Below are 22,500 nucleotides of genomic sequence, written 5' to 3'. Positions count from 1 at the left end.
AGATTTATATTATTGGTTGTTTCTATGTAATCAATTTTGTTTTCTAATTGATATTAGTTATCTCTTACTAATTTGTAGTTGAAACCATTACAAACTTTGTATAATGCCAAACGAGGGAAAATGAATGATGCACAAATAGAAGTGGAAGTCGAGATCCAAATACCCAAAAGCTCGAAGTACTTTAAATTTGATTTAACTACAATTTCTTTTTACACGAGTCTCTGCATGTATATACAAATACCACCTGAAACCTTAATAATTTAGTCTCAATAATTGCTGCTAGGACTTGCCTTGCATGTACATGGTAGTACTAACTGGGGGGAAAAATCTCCAAAAAAGAAAGCCGATCCACTCTTGCGTTTTATCATGGTAAAGGTGTTCAATATGCGCTATGGCAATGAATTGCTAAATAAGTGAAATGGTAGTGAAACATATTAGATATAGATTGTACACAATGAAGAAGGATAACCTGAGAAGTTCTACAAATAGCAAATCTAGGAAGAAATGAACAACATAGTCATGAGTTAACTAATCCCACCTTTTGTATAATAGAGATGAGTGGGCAAACATGGTGCTACCATTGCTACTAGTGGGATGTCTTTAATTGTGATAATGCCAAACTTCTCTTGCAAATCAAGTTCTGGAGGAGCCCTCCAATTGAAGCCTTGTAGTAAGCTTGCAAGTTCAATTTGTACATTCAAGAGACCTAGCAAAGAACCAGGACATTCTCTTCGCCCCCAAACGCTAACAATTCATAAACTTCCCTTCCACGCTCAAATTACTATTTGAAAACCTATTTGGCTTAAATAATAATGGCTCATCCCACGTATCCGTATCTCGACCTATTGCCCATGCATTCACATCTACTTGTATATTTTCAAGGACATCAAAGCCTCATGGTTTCATTGACAATGGCTCTTAGATATGGTAAGTGGGAAATGTCGGTCTCCTTCACCATGTGCTCCGTGCCCACTACCATTTCAATCTCCTCTTGCACAAGTTTTAATTCTTGAGGACTTGCTAGAAGTTTAGAAAGTTCCCACTCAATTGTGTAAGCAGATTTATCTATCCCTCCTCCAATAAACATATCCTTGACAACACAAAAAAGAAGACATTTATAGCATGTACTCTCTCTCTCTCTCTCTCTCTCTCTCTCTCTCTCACACACACACACACACACACACACACACAAACACACAAAAAAGAAGACATTTACAGCATGTACTCTCTCTCTCTCTCTCTCTCTCTCTCTCTCCTCTCTCTCTCTCTCTCTCTCTCTCTCTCTCTCTCTCTCTTCTCTCTCTCACCCCCCCACACACACACACACACACACACACAAACACACACACACACACACACACACACACACACACACACACATAGACACACACACACACACACATACACACACCACACACACACACACACCACACACACACACACACACACACACACACACATACACACACCAAATTTGGTGGGATTCGAACTTGGTGCCATACCAGTATGAAGGCTTTTATGTTGTCATCGATTTTACTCTCCTTGGAGGACAGTGAGAGCAGCAGGTCCAAAAGGTCCACACTGGTGGAGGATTCAATAGTGCTACCACAGGGCTGCTCCTCTGTCGAGAGTAAGGAATCTCCTGCAAGAGGATGCTGAGATTTTGAGCTATCTAGCAACAGCGACGCCAGACACCCTGAATGTCCATACATGCAATCAAGGGGAAGATGTCACTAATATTGAAGATGTTGAGGCACTGTAACAACTCATCAAGGAGATGCACCAGATTGAGAGAAGGATCCACAATATGTGAATCTGTGGAAAATCATTTCATGCAGTGTTTTTCCCTAGCACCATCTTGGATACCATGTTATTGCTTGCTTGCAAGAGATGGGGCCACATTGCAAGAGATGGATGAAGAGGAGTGAACAGGGATTGCACGAGAGACACAAGACAATCCTAATAGATTTCAGCAGCAGAGAGATGCAGCTAGAGCATGTTTGGAGTCTGCGAGAGCGTCACATCTTGGCAGTGGAGGCTACGATACGCTTCGACATGAGTTTGTAAGTATTAGACGTATGCTTTAAATTATTAAAAATCTATATCTTATTTGAAGATTTATCTAATGATTAAACCATAATTTTGCAGGAAGTTGCCGTGAAGCGCCTTCCGACACGTCGAGAGGACAAGTATGGGTACAAGCATGGACTTGTGGCCCTTTTGACCCAGTTGCAGGAGGAGGGAGAGGACGTCATTTGGGAGGTATTACCATGAGGGTCTTCTCACTCAATGATTTTTTGCATATGTACAGTTTTGTAGTGCTTATGTTTATGGTTTATGGTTATGTTTATGGTATGGCACAGATGTTATGGTTAAGGTTTGATAGTCAACTTAAGATTATGGTTTTGCTATGATGGTATGAAATCATGTGATGGTTATGGTTGTGCAATGATGGTATGGCAATGAGGTGATGGTTATGGTTTTTCTATGATGGTATAGCAATCATGTGATGGTTATGGTTATGGTTATGGTTATGGTTATGGTTGCGCAATGATGGTATGGCAATCAGGTGATGGTTATGGTTTTGCTATGATGGTATAGCAATCATGTGATGGTTATGGTTATGGTTGTGCAATGATGTTATGGTTATGGTATGACAAGAAAGTTATGGTAATGGTTATGCTATGGAAAACAGGTTATATTTATGATTTTACAATTTTCAACTCATGTTTTAATTATGGTAACAGGTTATGTTATTTTTACAATTCTTCTAATTGCCATGCACTCGCTCTTTAGCATCAGCTTGTAGGTGGAGTGCGGTTGCTTGTGCACTCTTCCTTTGGGCAGAGAGGGCTGTTTTCTTTTGTTGTAGTACGTGCAGCATTAGTTCCCAGCTCTCTCTGCCCAAAAACAATTTGCAAGTTTGGTCGTCGGTATAGACAACGGTAGGAGCATCGATACAGGCTTGTAATAAGCATCAGAATATACTATAGAAATATCGGTGTATATTTTGTAGCATATTTAGATGCGTATTTCAAGGTTTATCCCGACGTAAGGTATATCGATGCTCATACCGACACTACGATACCACTGTCTCTTTCGAGGTCTATTTTAGCGCTTTTTAGTTTAAAAAGTAAACTTTATTTCGTGGATACCTACACAGATTTTTGCACGATGTCTTGTAGTGTATGACCTAAACTTTGTAGTTACAAATATAAGATCTAGGACTAGGTGTTCCACATGGGTGAAACCTTTCTCTGCTGCTGTCATCATTTGACTGAAGAAGTAGATTGGCCTCATGAAAGATGTTGTATCCTTCTGGAGTAGCATATCCCCCAAGGAGTCATCACCCACACTTGAGGTGACATAGAATTTCTCATCCCACTTAGGTGGTGAGATAGTTGGTAGGGTGGCTAAGACCTCCTTTACCTTGTTGTAGTGATGTTCGCTCTCCTCGTCCCAGGTGAAAGTTGATCGTTGTGTGAGTTGTTGTAGTGGTAGAACAAGTTGTGATAGTAGATGTATGAATCTACTTAAGTACCTCACCTTTTGTAAAAAAGAGACCAGTTGATGTGTGGTTGTTAATGAAGGTAGGGCTATAAGTGTAGACACCTTACTTGGACCGGCGTTGATACCTTTTGCTGAAATTTCATGGCCTAAAATAATAACTCTACTTTTCTCAATGTGGCACTTGTCTACATTTAATTTCCTACCTAGGCTATGCAACCTTGCCAAACCCTCAGTTACCTTTTTTAAGTGTGAAATGCGAGGGCTATATATACAGAAATCATCAATGAACACTCTTATGGATGTTTCAAAGAACGGTTGAAAGACATATGTGACATATCTTTGGAATGTGGCCGGTGCATTTGCGAGACCAAATGGCATAACTCTGTATGCAAAAATAACCCCATGGCGTAATGAAAGTGGTTTTTAGCTGATCTTCCAAGGCTATGCGTATTTGAAAATACCCAAAATAACCATCACACACGGTGTATCATTCAAAACCCGCCACTTCATTCAGAATTTCATCCAAGAAAGGGAGAGGAAAGTGGTCTCTCTTTGTAGCTGCATTTAGTGGTTTGTAGTCAATGCAGACCCTCCACTTACCATTCTTCTTAGGCGTCACTACTATGGGTGACACCCACTCTGATTTTTCTACAGGATATATGAACTCTGCTTCTAGTAGCTTTCTTAACTCGGTAAGGAGTGGCTTTTCTTGTATGACTCCCAGCCGTCATAGCTTTTTCACAACTAGCTTTACCCCTTCATTCAACTTAATATGATGTTCCACTACTGTAATACCTGTGATTCTTTCATAGTTGTCAATGAAAAGGTCAGGAAATCCCATCAACATTTGCAAAAATTTATCTTTCTCTTCAATTGTTAACTCCATAGACATCATACCCTTCAACCTACTTTCTCCTAGGCCAGGTGATTTACTTTCCTCTTCATTGCTTTGCCCTTCTGGTGATGGGTCGCCAGTTGTGCTTACCCTTGTATATCCTTCATGATGATACCCATCACATCGATGGAACTATCACTTTCATCCGTGGATGTGGTCTCCTCCTCAGAAGTGGAAGACTCACTAGTGGTTTCATCTGCTAATGTCTCTAGGTCCATTTGCTTCTGCTTGCCAGTCTTCATGTCGTAGTAGATTGTGTCCCCTTTCTTACCATTCATGTGTAGAAGGCTAGTGTCCCAATCCTGCTTTTCCTTCATGGACATCAACCATGGTCTTACCAAGATTAATGGATAGCCCTTCCCCTTAGTAGGCATCACAAAACATCTACTTCTACCTCAGTGTTGAAAGCTTTTATCTTCACAGCACTTACCACACCTGCACATTTTACTTTTGCGATGTTTGCCATCTTTGCCTTGCATGGAGAAGGCCTGTCAATCTCGAGCCCTAACCGAAGCATCATAGCTTCACTCATCACACAAATTTGTGCACCTCCATCAATGTAGGTGTTTCCAACCCTCTTACCCTTTATGTTGACGTCGACAATTGGAAGGATGTCATCCATGTTGCAACCCGAAATTGCTCCGCCTACCTTCGCTTTGGAGCACCTTGTAGTAACCATTTTGGACCATTTTCGCCTTACCTTTGGTGCAAGATGTAGCAGCTATGGCCATGTAATCTTTGGTCCTTGCTTTGCCACATCCAATGTTAGATCATAGGGCCTAGAACTTTCCCCTAACTAGAAGTTGGTGATGCCTATTTTCCGTCGTGGCCTTGACGGCCTCTTGCTAGTCTCCCCTTTCATGCTTCTCTCATCATCAAATTGTGTAGATTTCTCCTTCCTAGCTCTCTTTACAGTCATGGCTTCAAATGGTTCTACAAAGGTTACCTTCTCCTTACCCTTATCCCTCTCCTTTACTCTGGGTGGATCCACTACTACGGCCTTTCCTTTCTCCTCTAACCTTATTATTTTTACAGGGCGATCAGGTGGTGGTGCCGGTGGAAGAGGTGGAGTCTTTATGCAAGCCACAATGAGGCTAAAATTTCTTTGCTGCATAAAGAGCTGGAGTCGAAGAGCATGCATGAGGAAGATGATATGGAAACTTTCCTTGCTAGTGTCAAGGATATCAATGAGCAACTTATTTCTATAGATGAAGTTATTTCAGACAGTTTCCTTGTGCAGACTGTTCTTGATGCCTTACCAGATTCTTACCAGACTTTTGCTAGTACTTGGAGACTTATGACCCAAGGAAATCCAGAAGTTGTCAAGTTTGATGCTTTATGCACATTGTTGTTGCAAGAGTCACTTTCTAGGAAAAACAGGACTAGACAGCATGCAGTTGAACAGGCTTTTATTGCTTCTCAAAGAAAGGGTGGTAACAGCAATGCAGCCACTTCTTATGGTTCTGCTGCGAGTGGCAAAACTTCTGTTCCCAATGCTTTTGCTGGCAGTACTTTGTCTGGCAATTCTGGTGATAAGGGCAAAACGAAGATGCGTTGCCATTATTGTAAAGCTAATGATCACTTGATCAAGTCGTGTCCTAAGTTGAAGGCCAAAGAGGCTAAGAAGAAAGAGGGTGGTTCCACTGCAAATGCTGGTTCCACTACAAATGCAGCCATTGTTGAGTCTTCTGTGAAAGGAGACTGTGATGCTGATGTCGATGCAAAATGGGCTTTTAGCACAGAGTGCACTTACAATCCTGATGTCCATGATGCATGCTTGTCAGTTACTATAGATTCACATGTGTGGTATTGCGACAGTGGTGCTACAAAGCACATTACCTCAAATCGTGAATTGTTCACCTCTCTCAAGTCTGTCCCTCATGGGAATTCTGTCACTTGTGCCAACAATGCCTCTTATTCAGTTCAAGGAGTTGGAAAGATTGTGCTTACTGCTGCTAATGGCAATTATTTCACACTTGTTGATGCACTTTATGTACCTGGGATCAAGAAGAATCTCTTGTCTGTATCCACACTTGCTAGACTTGGACTTGTAGTCAAATTTTTGGATGACAGATGTACAGTTCATGATCTTAGTTTTGGTGATGAAATTGCTGCATCTGGCCTTTTGTGCCATGGCCTTTATAAGCTCACTTTGTATGACAAGTGTGGACAAAATTTTGCAATACTGTTGCAGATTCAAGGGCTATTTCAAATGCAAAACTTTGGCATGCAGGTTTTGGTCATCTGAATTTTGCCAGTTTACTGCGTTTGCAAAAATCTGATATGGTTGCTTCTTTGCCGCCTCTTGAAGCACCTCAAACATGTTTGTGAAGGCTATATTCTGGGTAAAATGTAGCGTTCTAAGTTTCCAAAGGATGGTTCAGTTAGGGCCACATGCAGGTTGCAGCTTGTGCATAGTGATGCTTGTGGGCCCATGCAAACTCCGTCCTTGGACAATTAGTTGTACTTTGTGACTTTAATTGAGGATTACTCCAGGCATGCATGGGTATTTCCACTTAAAGAGAAGTCCGAAGTTTTGCTTCAAACAATTTTTGGCTATGGCTGAAAATGTATCGAAATGTACTATGGACACCCTCCATTCCGATCGAGGGGGGAGTATATGTCTCATGAATTTAATGCATTTCTGGCTAGTCGTGGGATAAAACACCAATGTACACTGCCTTATACACCTCAGCAAAATGGTGTTGCTGAGAGGAAAAACAGGTCACTTACGAAAATGGCACGATGTATGGTCAAAAGTCAAGCTTTGTTGCATTCTTTTTGTCTTGAGGCCACCATGTGTGCCACTTATGTACTTAATAGGTGTCCTACGAAAGCTTTGCAATCTATTACTCCATATGAAGCATGGCATGATAGAAAGCCTTCTATTGAGCACATGCATGTTTCTGGCTATTTGGCATATGCTTTGGTGCCACAAACACAACACAAAAAATTGGATGATAAGGCTATTTTGTTGGTTATAGTGCTGAAAGCAAAGGTTACAGGTTATAGCATCCGCAAACAAAGCGTATTTTGGTTTCATGGGATGTAGTGTTTGTGGAAAATTCTGTTTAGCCCTTGCTGTCATGTACTAGAGACAGTAATGTAAGCTCACAGGACATTTATGACACTTTGTTTCCTCTTTTCAGTGGTGGAAATATGAATGTAAGTTCCAATGAGGCAAATGTATAGCCTATGGGGGTTTCTGAAAATGTTACAAATCAGCCTATTACTGATGCAGATGTACATGATATACTTGACGAGGAAAGGCCTGAAAATGAGCAAGCTAGAGGTATGCCAAAATGGCTGGTGCACACTTTGCGTGACAGTAAATTGGATGCACCTTTGTCTAGTCGTACTAGTTCAGGCTCTCGCCATGCATCTTATGCATCAAATTGTTATGCTTTGGCTGTGTCTAGCTTACATGATAATGAGGAGCCTCTGTCTTTTGATGAAGCACAAAATTCATAAAATTGGGTGGCTGCCATGCAATCAGAATATGATGCACTTATAGAAAATGACACATGGACTTTATGTGATTTGCCTCCTGGCCATTGGTATGAAGTGGGTTTACAAGTTGAAACGCAAGCCGGATGGTGAGATCGATCGCCATAAGGCTCGACTTGTTGCAAAGGCTTATGCACAACAAAAAGGCATAGATTATGAAGATACCTTTGCTCCCACTTGTCGTATGACTATTGTGCATTGGTAGCTCATTTTGGTTGGGATGTACATCAATCAGACATTGTTACTGCTTTTTTGAATGGTGACATATTTGAGAAAGTTTATGTAACGCAGCCTCGTGGTTTTGTCATAAAAGGACAAGAGGACAAAGTGTGCAAATGTAAGAAGGCTTTGTATGGGTTGAAGCAATCTCCTCATGCTTGGTATGAGAAAGCTGACACTCATTTGGTCAAACGAGGCTTTCGTAACAGTCCAACAGAAAGCACATTGTATGTAAAGTGTGCGGGTGATGTACTTCTCATTGTGGTTCTTTATGTCGATGATTTGCTGATCACTGGGCCAAATGAGAGACATATTGCTGAACTTAAGGCTGATTTGAATGCTACTTTCAAGATGAAATATTGGGGTTGTTGCATCATTACTTGGGTATACAGTTTAAGCAGTGTGATGGTGGTATTGCCTTGTGTCAAAAGTTACATAGAGACATTGCTATGTAAGTTTGGACTTGAGGATTGCAAACCTATTGTCACTCCCATGGAAATAGGTTTGAAGTTGAGTCTACATGATGTTGGCGATCCTGTTGATGTCACTCTTTACCAAACTGCTGTTGGCTGCCTCATTTATGTATGCAACATGAGGCTAGATATTCAGTTTGCAGTCTCACAACTGAGCAAATTTATGCATAGCCCAGGGTCTAAGCATTGGCACGCTGTCAAGAGGATTTTCCGCTACCTTAGTGGCACTTTACATCCTGGCTTGTTTTATCCCAAGGGGGGATCATTGCCGCCAGACTTACATGCTTTTTCAGACTCAGATTGGGCTGGTTGTTTTGACACGCGAGTGTCCACAACTGGTTTTTGTTTCATGCTTGGAAGTTCATGTATATCATGGTTGAGCAAGAAGAAACCTAATGTGGCCACTTCGAGTTGTGAGGCTGAGTACAGGGCAGTCTTCACAGCTACGGTTGAGTGTGTATGGCTTAGACGCCTTATGGCTGATTTGGGTGTTGGACAGGACACTACCAACACTATCTACACTGACAGTTAGAGCGCATTAGCAATTGCAAGGAACCCAGTTTTTCATGCTCGGACAAAGCACATTGAGGTGCATTACCACTATGTTAGGGAGAGGCTCTCAGCAGGAGAGATCAGCTTGGCTTATGTGCCAACAGAGGACAACCTTGCAGATCTTTTCACAAAGGCATTGGCTCATGAAAATCTTGAAGCTTTCTGCAAAGCTTTGGGCTTACTCCCCTTTGTGGACTGATCATGTCCTTAGGGCATGGCACTTCCCTTTACTCATGTGCCAGCTCTCATTCACCGCATCACTCCAGGGGGGATTTGTTACCATATACATGTGGTAGTGATGTGTGTGAACACACTACGACCGCCGGGGATTTTTTTCCCTCTTTAGGAGGTTTTTCCTCCCATGCATTGTATATACGCCCATCAGTCTAGGGCTATCTATCTTTCCATTGCACACTAAGTAATACACTCTCTGTTGTGTGCCTTGAGCTTCCTTTGTCTTCTCCAAGCTGTGTGCGTTTCTCTGCAACCCTAATTCCAACAATGGTGTTCTTTCTTGAAACAATCTCAGTAGATCTCTACTCTCTACTGAGAGCGTGAGCATATGCTTCCGTTATCTGTGTTGCAGTATCAGGTGTGACTTGGAAACTGACTGTGATAATAACCTCGGTGACTTGAGTTACCCAATTCTCGAAGTAGAATAGTGTTGATTCTCTATTGTGCAGAGCTCCCTCCATCTTGTTGTTGAGGGTTGGTTGTAGGTTGCGGACATGGTTTTGACTTCCTCCTTCTTCTCCTTGGCACCCGGTCTATGTATATCCACTGAGTCTGGCGTGTTGGTTGACTCTCCCACTGCAAATCAATTGCCGTTACGCCTGGCACTCGAGCCTCGATGGAGATGCGGAGTTCGTCTAGTTGTGCTTGGAGCTCTTCTTCTTTTTTCGTCGAGTTAGCAAACCCTGCTAACCATTCATCCATCCACAAAAGTTTAGAGGTTTCAGTCTTGTAAACTGGAGGGTTTCATGAAAGGATCCTCGGTGGAGACGCTAAGAAAATGATAATCGGAAATGACATGCCATATGGGGTGGCCTCTACACCACACATAGCCTGAACATCCCCAAGCATTATCTCAAGATAGGAGTAAGCCTATAACTAGAGAGGGGGAACCACGTAGCATAAGTGCGGCTAGGACGCAGACATACACAACCTAGGGTAGCAAAAGTGAGATGCCCTCTAGGTAACCAACATGAAATGGTGATGCAGAAAACATCCACATGTAAAAAATACCTAGTCAACAGTCAGGAGTGTGTGTACAAGAGAGGTATGTGACAAGGTCAAAATGGAGCATAGTGACTGACTGGAGAGGCTGCACGTGATGGAGCACAAGCAAAGTGATATACAAGAATGAAACATCCCATGAATGTAGGAAAAACAAAGCTAAGGAGAACAGAGAATGGACCCAAAGATCAAGACAACATTGCACACTTTTATTGATGATGATGATACTTACAAATGGTGGTCTTGACTGTTACAAACCTGGCTCTTGGCACTAGGGATGCATGATGGAATACGAGTGCCATATGGTGCATGGCAAAATTGGAGTTAGCGGGAGGTTAGCACGTTAGCGGGGGGTTAGTTGAGGGAAAACATCAAGACGATGCAACCACCAAAAACATCAATCACTAGCATCAAGACTAGCCCGGAGTAGCATGGTCTCGGTGCATTCAATCCTAGCGTGCTCATGCTGCCTTGCAGGGGAATAGTGACTGCCTTATGTGCATGGAGTGATTGTGACCAGTAACTCCACCATAGTGTAGTGGAGAATGGGGAAAATGGTGATATTGCCAATGCTAAAATGCCCAATTTTGCAGCAAAACATGTTCCATGAGCTCCCTAGCTTGGGAGGTGCATTATGTGCTTAGTGGTGCTTATAATGTAGAGTGCATGGAGCTAGTGTGTTCCTCCTTCAATTGTGCCCTCTTGTGCTTAGCTGAGGCCTCTTAATATAGGCTTGAGAGGTGGTCCTTACCTAATGATCCTTGCAAATATCCACTGGTCGTTATAGAATGTCTAGATGCCTCTCTAGTAAGAGACATAGAGAGGGAGAGAAGGTAGAGATAGAGAGAGAGAGAGAGAAAAGAGTGGGACGGGGAGAGCTTTTTTACAATCCACTAGCCACTGGCTAGGTTATTAGGGAAGAGTGGAGTTCGGGGCATTTACAAGGGTTTTGTTGATGGTTCGGGTGGTTGGTGTGAGGTTTAAGGCTGCCAGAATTGGTATTTGTTGCGTGAAGCCGAGATGCTACATGTCACTTCCTCTTGGTGCCGGCCGGGCCGTGCTTTCGGTGCCTTTCCTTGTTTTGTGTCGGCGGCGTGCGACTTGGCCTTCTTCTTCTTTGTCGTTGGCGTTGATTCCTTTGGTTTTTATTATTTTCTGGTGTGTGTGTATATGTGTGCGTGTTTGGTGTGTTTATGTTCGTGTGTGTAGGCGTGCTCGTGTATGTATTGGTTTATGTGTTGTGTGTGCGTGCATATATGTATGGGTGTGTATGTATGTGGGGGGTTATGTGAGTGTGTGTAAGTGTGTGTTCGGCGGCAAGAGTGTGTGTGAATAATAGCATAGTAAGATTTATTTATATATATATATGGTGCTCTACGTAGGGAAACGGAGAGAGAGAAAACGATAATGAGAGAGATAATGGGAGAGGGGAGGGGAGAGAATGTGTGTGTGTGTGTGTAAGGGGGTGGGGGGTGTGTGAGTATTTAGAGAGAGAGAGCGGCTATGTTATGCTGCGCCTGCACGGGCCTGTCGAGAGCGCGAGAGAGAGAGAGGGAGAGATGGTGAGCGAGCCAGAGAGGGAGTGTTTGAGGGTGTGTGTGTGTGTGGTGTGAATAAGAGAGAGAAAAAAAGGCTCTGAGTTGCGTCTGCATGGGCTACACAGAAAGCGGGAGAGAGCTGGTAGCGAAAGTGTGAAGCCATGCCGACAGAGAGCGAGAAGGGGGGGGGGAGGTCAACGGGGTGGGGGAGAGTAGGGGGTGTTGGGTTATGAGAGAGAGAGAGAGAGCGAGAGAGAGAGAGAGAGAGAGAGGAGAGAGAGAGAGAGAGAGAGAGAGAGAGAGAGAGAGAGAGAGAGAGAGAGAGAGTGAGAGAGAGAGAGAGAGAAAGAATATTATCATGCACCCGCATAGGCCCTCTCCAAAGAGAGCGAGAGAGAGAGTAAATCTAGGGAGGGAGAGGTAGTGAGAGAGAAAGAGTGAGGAAAAGAGAGAGAGAGAGAGAGAGAGAGAGAGAGAAAGAGAGAGGTGGCCTGCCGGTGGGAGGAAAACAGGAGGGGGGAGAGAGAGGGGAGAGTGAGGTCGAGGGTGTGTGGACGAGAGGGAAGAGGGAGGGGTGAGGTATGGCGACCCGCCGGTGGGAGGAAAACAGAAGGGGAGAGAGAGAGGGGAGAGTGAGGTCAAGGGTGTGTGGACAAGAGGGAAGAGGGAGGGGTGAGGTATGGCGACCCGCCGAGTAGGAGTATGGACGAGCGAGAAGAGATAAGAGAGAAATAGAGAGAGTGCTAACCTAAATAATGAAGAGAGAGAGAGGGAGACTTTGCAAAAGCATGACGGCCTGCCAGTGGAAGAAAAGGTAGTGGAGGTTTGTTTTTATGCACCCTTTGGGCCGGGTGACACAGGATCAGAGATAAGAGAGAGATGGTGGATTGGCGGAACCAAGTAGGAGAGAGAGAGAGACCCCTATCCTCTGGTGATAGTGGAGAGAGGTGTGGCCAAATTGGTGGCGTCCCGCTAGTGGAAGAAGTATAGAGGGGGGTGGTGAATGTTAAAATCAATGTTTTTATTGTTTTTTTTTTTTGTTTTGTGATCCTCCCCGGTTGGGGTTGGTTCTTGCGGCCTCGGCTTCGAAAATCGGCCAACTTCAGTTTCTTTGGCCGGGCTAGAGGGCACTACTACTGCTAAACCAGTATCAATGCTATTGAGCCTACTAGGTGCTAACTAGCATAAATGATGTTAATTAGCATACATCTTGTGTTGACAACCTAACTCTGTATGCTAAGTAGAACACAAGGCATGCTAACTAGTATACTCCATATGCTAACCAACATACTCCATATGCTAACTAGCATACCAATCCTAGCTGCTAGTTCTAACTAGCATAACCCTTGTCTTAAATAGCATACCCATCATGCTAATGAGCATACTAGGTGTTAACTAGCATAAGTGGTGTTATCTTGCATACCTTTTGTCTTGACCAACTAACTCTGTATGCCTTGAATGCAAGGTGACCCTGACAATTTTTGCAATAGGTATGTTTTCCTTTGAATTCAACATCATCTGCAATGCTGCATTCTTCAAAAACAACTCCTCATTGGAACCTGGCTGCTTGATAGTAGCCAATGTGCTGCGGACATTGGAGACAATTGCAGTCTATACAGCAGGCTCCTCCTTGAAATACTCATCATGGATTGCCCGAACATGCGGATGTTGAGCAACAAGATTCCAGATTTCTCACTTTGCTTCTGTACTAAAACCTTCAGTCCTACTCTTGAAAGCTCTCACAATCTCGGAGGAGATTTTATTTTTCTCCTCATCGTCGAGGGCATGGTGTTGTCGCTCAAATTTCATTTGTTTCTGCTCCCGTTGTTTCCTCTTTCTTACTCTCTCATATCCCTTGATTACATAAAGAGTTGGATCTTGGGAGTTGTAATTCATTGCATATAGTGGCTCTCTTTTGCTTTTTCTTGAGAGCTATAGATGCACATAATATGTTACTTAAAATCACTTAAATGTATAGCTATCAACACTTGATGCTGTAATACACACATACTATGGACAAATGCCCTCGCAAAACTATAGATGTGACCAACAAAACCAATGACTGCATTTGGAGTGGGTGGACTACACATAAGATTTGCTTACCATCACATTACAGTATGACTCCATTTCCAGCATTGCAGCTAGTGTCAGAGATATGTTGGCTGTTGGTTCTCCATATCTGTAGGTTTGTGTCGGAACGAGAGAAAGAGATCAGCTTTGACAACATATCTCTGAGACAGGATGCCCGGCTCAAGGAACGAACGAACGAGAGAGAGAGAGAGAGAGAGAGAGAGAGAGAGAGAGAGAGAGAGAGAGAGAGAGAGAGAGGAGAGAGAGAGAGAGAGAGAGAGAGAGAGAGACTCCCTGCGTCGTCTTCAGTAACTGAAAACAAAAGCACACAAGAGGGAAAATAAAATTTTTATGGAACATTTGAAATCCAAAGGATTTGCCCATCCGTTTTCAGTATATGCTAACAAGCACAAGTAACTAGCACTGTCCGGGAAAACATATTCAGTGACACGTTACCATGCTTCTACCCAAAAACAATACATAGAAAACTCTCCTAACTTATCAAATAAAATCCCTTTTGCTACTCATCTTCTCCTCTTTTTTCACATGCTCGTAGACTTCTTAACCCAGCCCTATGGATTTCTTTGCTATCTTTAGGCACACTAGCTCTCAAGTACCCACTTAGGCTCTCAACATATGCCCATGTGGTCCTTACCTCCCAGAAAGGGGAAACCAAATGGGAATTGTGTGTAAACACCCTCTTATAGGGCCAACAACAATCAGTCATTGTCAGCTCATTCGATTCTGCCAAGGCCATCTACTACCACTGTACTAGCCAGCATTACCTACGCAAGGAAGGAGGCCACCGCAACATAGCTCCATGGAGTGGGAGCTTCCCAATGGAGAGACACTCGCAAGAGATACCCTTAGCTTCAGGGATTTCATTAACATGATCACAAATATTGTGTGATCACATTTCAAAATACGTGATCACGTTAAATATTCACATGAATTTCTCTTAATCTATAGAAATCATCCAATAGGATAAGCCCCCTTGAATTTTTTCATTTCTTGGCGGGCACGGTTTAGGGTTCACAAAGTTTCCTAGTAAGCCCATTACAAAAAACACATTGGCCAATGGGGATTTGGTGGGTTTCCACATCACCATTTATTGACTTTTTTGTGATCACGTAATTGTGTTTATGTGAATGTGATAATAAACATTGTGATCACAAAAAAATTCACGTGATCGGGTGAATATTCAATCCCCGTTTAGCTTTGCTCACATTTTATGCTTTATATCCCATAGTGCTTCAATGTAAAGCGGCATATAGGATTCACAATGGACACATGGCACACTAAGGTTAATCCACTCTCATAAACAAAAGAAATCCTCCAAAGTATCCAAGAAGCATTCAAAAAGTGACATGTTTTAGCCTTAATTTGTTCTATCTACAATCAAATTGAGCCTAATCATACCCACTCAGACCCCGAGATTGCCAAGAATTATTTGAATAATCAAAATTCAAAAACAACAATTATTGCATTGATTTTTTGAAGCTCAAAAACCAAAAAGGGCAATTGATACTGACTAAAATGAGCATAGCTTGATCAATTGTGCTCGATCGAAGCATCATCAAGCACATTTTGTAGCTAGTAATAGAGACTATCACTAAAGCTATGGCAAGCTAAAATTGACTACTCGGACATGCATTCGAAAGCTAGACCAAAAACTACACAGTCAGCCCTTGGAAAACATTTACGTGCTATTAACTTTTCTATCCAGACTCCAAATAATGAATCGTAAAGATATACTTGGAGACTTGGAGAGCAGTATATAATCAGCCCATAAACCTTTACTTTGCCAACTTCCAAGCATCCTAGATCACATGCATAAAAAGCTACTTTATGGCCCCAAAACACCACATTAGGCACACATGCATGTCTGATCTTGTCGGCATCAATGCCCCAAAACGTGCATAGATAATATATACAATTCAAGCAAGCATAAATTGCATTTTTCCACCCTTTTTCTGATCGTGAATGGAGAGCACTGCGACACTATTTTAAAACTATTTTTCTCACACTAGTTCAACTCTCCCAACTTCTGATGCCGATGGAGAGGTGTCACAAACGAGGAAAAATGAATGATCCAAGTACTTTAAATTTGATTTAACTACAATTGTTTTTTTACATGAGTCTCTGCAGTATATACAAGTACCACCTGAAACCTTAATAATTTAGTCTCATTAATTGCTGGTAGGACTTGCCTTGCATGTACATGGTATTACTAAATGGGGAAAAAATCTCAAAAAAAGAAAGCCGATGTACTCTTGCAATGGCAAGATGAGCTATGGCAATGATTGTAACATATTGGATATAGATTGTACACAATGAAGAAGGATAACTGAATAGCAAATCTTGGAAGAAATGAACAACATAGTCATGAGTTAACTAATCCCACCTTTTGTGTGATAGAGATGAGTGGGCAAACACGGTGCTACCAATGCTACTAGCGGGTTGTCTTTAATTGTGATAAGGCCAAACTTCTCTTGCAAATCAAATTCTGGAGGAGCCCTCCAATTGAAGCCTTGTAGTAAGCTTGCAAGTTGAATTTGTACATTCAAGAGACCTAGCAAAGAACCAGGACATCCTCTTCGCCCGGCCCCAAAGGCTAACAATTCAAAATTCTTCCGTTCCACACTCAAATTACTATTCAAAAACCTATTTGGCTTAAATAGTAATGGCTCATCCCACGTATCCTCATCTCGACCTATTGCCCATGCATTCACATATACTTGTGTATTTTCAAGGACATCAAAGCCCATGAGCTTGCATGATTGAGTAGCCACATGTGGTATCAAAAAAAGTACCACTGGGTGCAGCCTCATGGTTTCATTGACAATGGCTCTTAGATATGGTAAGTGAGCAATGTCGGTCTCCTCCACCATTCGCTCCGTGCCCACCACCTTTTCAATCTCCTCTTGCACGAGTTTTAATTTCTTGAGGACTTGCTAGAAGTTCAGAAAGTGCCCACTCAATTGTGTAGGCAGATGTATCTGTCCCTCCAATAAACATATCCTTGACAACACAAAAGAAGACATTTATAGCATGTACTCTCTCTCTCTCTCTCTCTCTCTCTCTCTCTCTCTCTCTCTCTCTCACACACACACACACACACACACACACACACACACACACACACACACACACAATTTGGTGGGATTCAAACTTGGAGCCATACCAGTATGAAGGCTTTTATGTTGTCATCGGTTATGCTCTCCTTGGAGGACAGTGAGAGGAGGAGGTCCAAAAGGTCTTCACGGGTGGAGGAGTCAATAGTGCTACCACAAGGACTGCTCCTCCGCCGAGAGTCAAGAATCTACTGCAAGAGGATGTTGAGATTCCGAGCTATCTGTCCATCCATGCGATCAAAGGGAAGAGGTCACTAATATTGAAGATGTTGAGGCACTGTAACAACTCATCAAGGAGATGCACCAGATTGAGAGAAGGATCCACAATATGTGAATCTGTGGAAATCATTTCATGCATAGTTTTCCCTAGCACCATCTTGGATACCATGTTATTGCTTGCTTGCAAAAGATGGGGCCGCATTGCCACCATAACCTGGCTTGTCAGCTCTGCGCAAGAGTCACCGCTAGTAGCGTCCATAAATTCCTTCTTGATTGCCCTGACAAGCCTGTCTGCTTCTTCCTCTCTCACATGTCTGAAGGACTCGACCCTCTTAGGGCTTACTAGGTCTGTCACACAAATCTGCCTCATGAGCCTCCAGTAAGAGTTGGGTGGGCAGAAGGCGATGTCTGTACAATCATAGAGAGTAACGACACCAGCAGCGGGGCGAGGGCGGCCTGCAAATATCTGGTCATGTGTCTGGAGGATGAGGCGTGCGGCTTGCGGCGAGGAGGCGACGATGACAGGGATGGATCCAAAGCAAAGCCACATGAGGGGGCCATGAAGTTTGCTGAGGTCGAAGAGAGCCTTGTGGGGGCTGTTTCCAAGCAAGTGGAGGTGGCCAATAATGGGTAGGCCCTTGGGGCCAGGTGGCCTTGAAGAGGAGTGTCTCTTCCTGTATTGCCATGAGGTGTAGAGTATGCATGCGGCTGCTATAAGGACACTCAGAGCGGGAAGCCATTGCGCTCTGCAGGTTTCAGCGACGTTGACATTAGGAAATTTCGGAGGTCATTTGGAGGGCCTTCTAAGAAAATGTATTTTTTGCACTCTCTCTCTAGAAAAAATGGCAAATACAAGAGCTGGGTCTTTCATAGTAAAACTTCAAAAAGTGGACTTTAAGTAGATTCCTTACTCTTCTGAACATTCGTTCGTAGTGATTGAGGGATAATCCTCTTTTCAGTTGCATTGAATGAACAACGTCAATACGGAGGGAATGAGGCTAACATGGAGGGACGAATCCGCAGCCGCTATTCACTTTCCATTAAACCTGCACATTTGGCTAATGGCGCACTCCTCAAATGGCACAAATGTTACCCAAAAACGAGCCAAATATCACCTTCACATTGATTTGGACAATGAGTACCAACCATTGATTAAGCGCAGTAAAACAAACACACATATACCTCCCGCCTCCATAGACACGCTTAGAGCTCAAGGAGCTAAACACATAGATATCTGGACGAGAGGCTCTCTCTACCCTAAGAATCCAATAACTAATGCGTCTCCACCGTTTGTCAATCCTACAAGCTTATTGACCTTTGCTGGTGATGGAGAAAAGGGCCTTCTGGGTTATTGTAAATCACTTACAAGAGAAGCTGAAACTTACAAGAGCATTCTCCAAGCTCAACAATGTGAGATTGTTCGCCTTTCACATTTACATTCTACAGATCAGGTTACCATTTTGCAACATAAAACAGAGGTACAAGAACTGAAAGGAAAGGTGCGAAGTTGTCAAATGAAGGACACCATCTTGGGTGGTCGTATCCGAAAGAAGAAATTGCGCAATCTTGAAACATTGCAGGTTGCATCAGGAGGTCTCAAGAAAAGAATCCGAGCATTAAGGTGATGCTTCTTGGTTGGCTACATTGTCTTAGTTAAGTAATCTTTTTGTTTTTTTTTGTTATGCATTGTTTTCATGTGCCTAAATAGTGTTAGTGAAGCAAATTTTCTGTTATTTACTTATGCATTGTCTTCATGTAGAGATTCAATCTATCCTGACAAGGAAAACATTGACCCCAAAGCCAATATAGGAAAGAGATTGAAGCCACTTATAAGTAGAAGCCTGGCAGCAGATATAGTACATGACAAGAAGTTTAAGGTTCTACAAAGAAATGTAGTGGACCGCTTTATTTCAGAGAACTCAGTGCCTGCAAAAGAGATACAAGGCACACTTGATTCACTTGGTGTAAGCAAAAGAGGATATTCGGCTATCCAAAAGTCTGTCTCATCCATCTTTGTTAGGAGGGGTATAAAATCCAAACTTCTACCATCAGCCTCAAGTGTTTGGAAAGAGAGGCTTCAGCTTAACGAGGCACAGGGAGACTATCTTGGACAGCCCTTTCATATTAAAGCAACTTACAGTGGCCATGGAGCGAACATGGCATATGATGAGTTCAACAATATTTTTATGGACCTGCGGATACTACAGAAGAGAATGGTGGAGTTTTACAACATCACATTTGAAGAGTCACGTGGGCTATTACATTTTGTGTTAAAACTGGATGAGTGTGAGCTTGTTAAAGAGAAAAAGCTAGAGCGTGTTACTATTACTTTAATGAATAGAGCCCTCTCAAAGTGTCCCAGTGATGATCCTTTATATTTTAGTGTTCAATCAGAATCTAACATATGGTGGCTTGGTGCGTTTGAGGTAAGCGATATTCTCAAGTAAGCTCAAATGTTCAGATCTACTTAAGTCTCATTTATTTTGTGTTGCAGGTAAAGAAAGAAGATCATGAGATTCTATATTGGGTGTTCCATCGAACTAATATTCTGGAGGTGATTGATCGACAGACTAACCAGGGAGAGGTACTACGTCTAGATGGAAGGGGAGACTTTCAAGTTCAGTGGCATCTTGCAGGTGACCTTAAAACATTAAAGTGCATGTATAATTGTGGAATGGGTGCAATGGCAAAGTCACCGTGTTTGTTTTGCATGGAGCCTGCAAACGTCATGGACCCAAAGTGGTGGAGAAAAGCTCCAACACGTCACATTGAGGATCCTGCTTTTCGACCCGTTTTGAAAATACCACTTGTGAATGTCCACATTTGTACAATGCATGCCCTTTGTAGAATTGTGGAGAAATTGGTCTACTTATACATTGGGTTTGCTTGGAAGATTAAGAACTCCGCAGAACGACAAGTAGCCCTGCAGTGCTTAGAAATGGTACTGTCGGATATGGGGCTTCTTCATGGTGGCAATGTGAAAATCCAGCGGGATGAAAAGAGATCAACTGCTGAGAAGGATGTCCCATGCAAACCATCCATCGGTGGGGTGAAGGCACGGAGGTTTTTATCTAAGCCCCAAGGTACAAGAGATCCAAAGCTAACAAAACATGGAAAAATATATAACACATCTTATGTTAGCAAGGTAGAGTATCAGAGCTGGAAAAAGCTACATATTGCAGTCAAAGACCACGAACCAACTACTCGTAACGCGAAGGCTGAGGTTTGGCGATCAATAGACATCCTATTTTTGATGTGCGACAAAGATGACTGGTCACAAGGTGATATGAACAAGTTCAAGGAAAATCTCAACCTTCTGAAAAAATCATTCAAGACAGCATGGATAGACACCCAGATTACTCACTACATGGTATTATAATGTATTTCTTTCTCTCTTATGTGCAAATATGTGACTGTAAAACATTCTAACTAATCTGTTTTCATATCCAGCACATCATCTTCAATCATTTGCCATATTTTATACAGAAGTATGGGAACCGGCAATATGGAATACCCAAGGGATGGAAAAGTCTCATTACATGGCGAGAAATGCTTATTTCAGGCACACACGACATGGTGGCTCTCGAATCAAGGCTAACAGTTTGAGAGAACTATTTGAATGGTTCTATCGTAGAATCATTCATCGAATGCAGGCAAAAGAAGTCTTGGCAAATTTAGCAACAGCACAAGCCATCAGACATTTACAACAACAAAAAGCTAAAAGATCAATGGCATACAACAACTCCGGAGCTCGTGAAAGTCAACGAAGGTGGAGAGAGACAATGGTGTATGTGAATCACAAGTGGAGAAAGATACTCTGAGTGGATGACATTGTACAAAATTTATGTAATACATGATCTTATACAATTGCTACTTGAAGTGTATCAAGATTTTGCAGGTTCAATTTTGTTTTTTGGCACGTCACCCTTGTAACGAATCATGAGATGTTTGCCATACTCTAAAAGTTCATCTGGGTTTTGTCTACCAAGAGCTAGTGCCATTGCTGTGTAGGTGTAGTAATACGCTAGCACCGACCACCTGTATAGCCTGGGCAGTAACCAAAACAATCTCTAGCAAACACTTTGTCCACAAGAATGACTTTATCTGCACTTTTGGGCAGCACCGGTCCACCCAAGAAGCGTGATAGTGTCTTGAATGTGTAAGTTGCTATTGAACCCTCTTGTGACATGGAATTGTGAAAAACTACTATCGGCGACTCGCAAAGCTTTGAAAGGTACTGTGCTAGGGCCGCATCCCTTCCCCGATACTCTCTTGTCCGGCGCCGAAGGAAGTCATCCTTGTCAGCAATCCAAGACTGCACATACAATGTCAGAAATGACACAAAGAGAGAGAGAGAGAGAGAGAGAGAGAGAGAGAGAGAGAGAGAGAGAGAGTTACCATGAAGCTCTCATCCTGCAGAAAGAGGTTTTCTTGCCACAGGTCTACAGATGTAGTTGACCCCTGACCTGAATGGTTAAACCAATCCTCCACTTCTTTGTTACTTTTTCATGGTCTTAGGCTTTGTCTTATTGCTTGGAAGGTGGCTTCATCAGGTAGTGTGTCTCCTTGTATTTTTCAGCTTTCTCAAAGCATCTTCGAAGGCATTCCATTGGATTGCTGGATGTTTCCATTGCCTCATCATCACTACTATCCTCTGAAACAAATCCACTCCTCTCCTCTTGGACTCTGGAAATAATAGCTAGGGAGAAATCCTTCCTTAAATAAAACACACTTTGCACATCATGTAAGAAGATATAGGTCCTGTCTCCAATCCTGAAGTCAGGCACAGCAGGCAACATCATCTGAGCATGCTTCTCAGTGAAGTTACTGACATCCAATGGAAGTTTGATTTCTGTGGTTTTCACAGAGAGCATCTTACTTCTTTGTACTTCAATTGCCTCAACCTCAAGGTCGACTGTGTCTTCAACCTCCTCGACTTCTTGCATATGAGTTGTCTCCTCGCATTCCTCATCTGGTGCTGCATCCTGCTCCTCTAACACCTCATCAGGATTCTGCATGAGGAATCCAAACAGGCTGTTCAGGTAAATCATAAAGCCAAAGGCTTCCTGAATGAGTTTGCATTCTTTTGATGCAAAGGGCAGGCTGAATGTCGGCAAGAGGGTGGTAATTCCCTATACTTCTTCACT

At 42.7% G+C, this 22,500-nt stretch overlaps 1 protein-coding gene and 3 pseudogenes across 1 annotated transcript; all 4 read right to left on the bottom strand.

Moving 5' to 3' along the window:
• Window positions 1-5,094, bottom strand: part of LOC147416695 (flavonoid 3',5'-hydroxylase-like) — an 8,067-nt pseudogene extending 2,973 nt beyond the window's left edge.
• Window positions 525-1,006, bottom strand: LOC147416696 (geraniol 8-hydroxylase pseudogene; annotated as a pseudogene).
• An 11,097-nt stretch (window positions 5,095-16,191) lies between the features above and the next one.
• Window positions 16,192-16,928, bottom strand: LOC147416694 (geraniol 8-hydroxylase pseudogene; annotated as a pseudogene).
• Window positions 16,929-17,371: 443 nt separating this feature from the next.
• On the bottom strand, window positions 17,372-18,027 carry LOC147416693 (cytochrome P450 736A117-like; the record flags this gene model as incomplete). The annotated part of the gene is made up of 2 exons (XM_086508138.1): window positions 17,372-17,470; window positions 17,520-18,027. Coding segments are annotated over 2 exons (607 nt in total), but the record flags the coding sequence as incomplete, so codon positions are not given.
• Between the last annotated feature and the right edge of the window lie 4,473 nt (window positions 18,028-22,500).

The sequence above is a fragment of the Adiantum capillus-veneris genome, unplaced genomic scaffold, assembly GCF_014529385.1.
Source record: "Adiantum capillus-veneris isolate H3 unplaced genomic scaffold, ASM1452938v2 Hic_scaffold_589, whole genome shotgun sequence".
Lineage (NCBI taxonomy): Eukaryota > Viridiplantae > Streptophyta > Polypodiopsida > Polypodiales > Pteridaceae > Adiantum > Adiantum capillus-veneris.
This window is presented reverse-complemented; position numbering and strand designations above follow the sequence as displayed.